At 42.8% G+C, this 3613-nt stretch overlaps 1 protein-coding gene across 1 annotated transcript; it reads right to left on the reverse strand.

The window, feature by feature from the left end:
* Window positions 1-292: 292 nt before the first annotated feature.
* On the reverse strand, window positions 293-1255 carry LOC100958214 (olfactory receptor 51I2-like). The gene has a single exon (XM_003781384.1). The coding sequence runs from the start codon at window positions 1253-1255 to the stop codon at window positions 293-295; it is 963 nt and encodes a 320-aa protein (XP_003781432.1).
* Window positions 1256-3613: the final 2358 nt, after the last annotated feature.

Genomic DNA, 3613 nt, shown 5'->3' on the forward strand with positions numbered 1-3613 from the left:
CTTTGCCCTCCAAAAGATCATATATAGTCCATTTTAGTACCTATAGTGTGGACACAGATTCTTGTACAAGTAAACACTGAATAAAATGCCTAGAGTTAGCAAGTATATCTTCTATGTGTACAGAAGAATCAAGAGAGTCCTTCATCTATTAGTCTGAGGATATTTATTTGTTTGTCATAGTCTTGATAATGTACCTGAGTCACAGCTCTGAGTAAGTGCTTTCTGGGCAAGATATACATATGACTGTGTGGCCACATTTACTTACAGATGCTTTGTGTGTTTTACTAGTTCATCAGTCTTGCCTCTTCCCTCTCAGCACCCTTAGCATGGCCTCCCTGATGGGCTTGGATTTCACACTGTAGATGATGGGGTTGAGCACGGGAGGCACCATAAGGTACACATAGGCGACAAGGGCATGTACAATGTGAGGCAGGTGCCTTCCAAAACGGTGGATCATAGACATAGTGATAACTGGAATAAAGAAGACAAATACAGCCAGAATGTGGGAAACACAGGTGTTGAGGGCCCGGACTCTCTCCCTGGGAGAGGCCAGACCCATGACCGTGTGCAGAATGAGAGTATAGGATAAGATTATGAGCAGGGAGTCTATGGCACCTGTGGACAGTACCACATAGAGCCCATAGCGTATGTTGATGGTGATGTCATCACAGGCCCTTCTCATCACATCAGGGTGGAAACAGAATGAATGGGACAGGAGGTTCCTGCCAGGGCAGAAATTTAGTCGCTTAATCAGAAATGGCACAGGGAAGAGGCACAAGGTAGCACGGGCCATGATGGCCAGCCCAATCCTGAGGATGACATTATTTGTGAGGACAGCTGCATAGCGCAAGGGATTGGAGATGGCCACAAAGCGGTCAAATGACATGGCCAGGAGCACTGAGGACTCTACCACAGAGAAGGAGTGCAGGAAGAACATCTGGACCAGGCAGGTGTTGAAGCCAATGAGCCGATGGTCAAACCAGAGGACAGCCAGGGTGGTGGGCAGTGTGGACAAGGTGAGGCCCACATCGGTGAGGGCCAGCATGGACAGGAAGAAGTACATGGGCTGGTGCAGGTTGGGGGTCCTCCTCACAGCCAGGAGGATCAGGCAGTTCCCTGTGAGAGCCACAGAGTACATGGAGGAGAAAGGGATGGAGATCCAGCCATGTATGGCCTCCAGCCCTGGGATGCCAATCATGAGGAAAGCAGGTGGCTGGAAGAAGGAGATGTTAGCATAGGAGTGGGGAGAGAGCATCCTCTGAGTACAGCTTAGAGCTCCAGGAAGATGTGAGTTGTGCAGTCTTTGCAGACAGAAGAACAGTGATGGGACACCTGTCATTAGGAAGTCATTTTTGCTGTGTAAGATTTTCCATTAATTTTTACTCACTTTATTAGCCTTTGCATTGTATAATTAACTTGTCAAGTAGCGTGCATGCATTAATTGATATTTCTCAAAACAAATGCATGTTGGAAATAGCAGTTTAACTTTTCCCTACCTTACAGAATGGAGTTACTGAGATGGATTCAGAATTTAGTAATTCTTTTTCCAAATTTATTTATTTTTAAACTTGACATAAAATATATGTATTCATCATATACAAGATGATGTTTTCTGGTATATATACGCTGTGAAATGGTGAACTCCAGCTTACACATGGATTGCCTTTACATGCAGTTTTCATTTTTGGGCTGGAGAACCCTTAGCATTTGCTCTCTAAGCATATTCAATAATAGAAGTTAACATATTATATTCTTATAGAATTTCCTTGCATCCAACTGTGCACTCTGAATTTTTTCATTCCCCATACAGTGTTGTCACTAAGTGAAAATGTTTGTCAATATTCTTTAAAATGTAAAGCGCACTCCAAATGTTCACCACCATCACCACCATCACATTGTCTTGCTTTTGTTCTGGTCCTCCTTGGTATTCCATTGGAAGAAATTATGCAGTACTCTCTAAGTTCTTTGATATTTACTTCATTAAAATCTGACAATTAACTTGGTTGGTAGATGGACGGGGAAAGGAAAAATTTTAACTAAAATGAAAAAAGACATATACTTTTGTCCACTGAAGAAAGAGAAGGTTCAGATGCAAAACATTAATTTTCTGTTTTAATCAAGTCTCAGTAATGATAAAGTTTCAGGTTGAGAATCAAAATAGGTACAGGAAAATTTGGAAATGGAAGAAAAATTGATTCTCAGTAGGTCACTGAGAACACTCAATTTTTGCTTCTTTTATACCTTGCCTAGAGAATATCAGCGTGGGTCATTAGGTTCCCTTGCCATTTAGGCTGTAGATGGCCTTTGAGAAATAAAAACCTAAGTTCCCAACCTACCGAATGGACCTCCTATTGGCCAGAAACACCCCATAGAAACATCAGAGACTGGGTTCCTGGCCATTGTGTGATGGGAGGGCAGACACATGCATTTATACCTCTCCATCCCTGTCCACCATTACACTCTTTCGAAAAGTTTAAACAAAACCCTGCCTATTCAAAAGACTTGCTCTTTCTCTGATTTTGGCCAACACCACCTAATGTTGTCCCTTCTTTTTTATAGTTTCCAGACAGCTGACTGACTGGTATTCCTTCCTGGTAAGAAATCAGGAACCATGGAGTGGTTCTGACCACTGTTTGGAGGCTGGACCCTGAGGACTTTGTGTCCTCTGCATTGCCTTTTGATGTAAAGGCTGTATTAGGTCCCTATAAAAGTTTTGAGGCAGACTGTGTAATAGTTTATCATTCACTTCCAAGAAACACAGTTGACAGTGTCCTTTCTGAATCACCCCTGCAAGTTTCAGCGTGCTCATCATATTGGTGCTGCTAGGAGGGCTTCGTTTGTTTCGGTCCATGCAAAATTTACATTTCTTGATTTTTGTGTCTCTAACAACTTTCACAATGACCCACATACTTGGAATACGTTTCAATGTTAAGTCTCCATCCCAAAGTGAACTTAGGACCCTTTACCGACAGGATGGCCTACTACACGTGCATCTCCTCCTTTGTGAATATTCATAGCTGCTCCTATACCCTGATGAATATGTATACTTGGCCAACCTGTTCAGCATAAAATTCTGTCTCATCCTCCCTTCCCAGAATGTGCCTGCTCTTTAATTCTGCCAGAGGCTATGCTTCTGTTAGCCTTCTGGATTTAACATTTTTTTTCCTTTTTTTAGATGTAGAGTGTCACTTTGTTACCCTTGGTAGAGTGCTGTGGCATCACAACTCACAGCAACATCCAGTTCTTGGCCTTAGGTGATTCTCTTGCCTCAGCCTCCCAAGTAGCTGGGACTACAGGTGCTCACCAAATGCCTTGCTTTTTTTTTTTTTTTTTTTTGCTCTGGTTTTGCCGGGGCTGGGTTCTAACCTACCACCCTCTGTATGTGGGGCTGGCACCCTACTCAGTGAACCACAGGTGCTGCCCAGATGTAACCCTTTATGAGAAATAAAGGTCTCCTTTCCAAACTTGTGAACCTGGTTTTTCTCAGTTAACACCACACAGAATCATCCATTCAGTCTATTAACTCAACATTTCCCACCATTTAGGAAACTAGAAAAACATTTTGTTCAGCACCTTAGAGCAACTTTCCTGAGGTCTTGATCTTGTCCTTGAA

The sequence above is a fragment of the Otolemur garnettii genome, unplaced genomic scaffold (genome assembly GCF_000181295.1).
Source record: "Otolemur garnettii isolate 467f Iridium unplaced genomic scaffold, OtoGar3 scaffold00001, whole genome shotgun sequence".
Taxonomy (NCBI): domain Eukaryota; kingdom Metazoa; phylum Chordata; class Mammalia; order Primates; family Galagidae; genus Otolemur; species Otolemur garnettii.

Coding starts and splice junctions, on each gene's coding strand:
- LOC100958214 (XM_003781384.1), bottom strand. CDS start 1,255: ATGCTCTCTCCCCACTCCTATGCTAACATCTCCTTCTTCCAGCCACCT.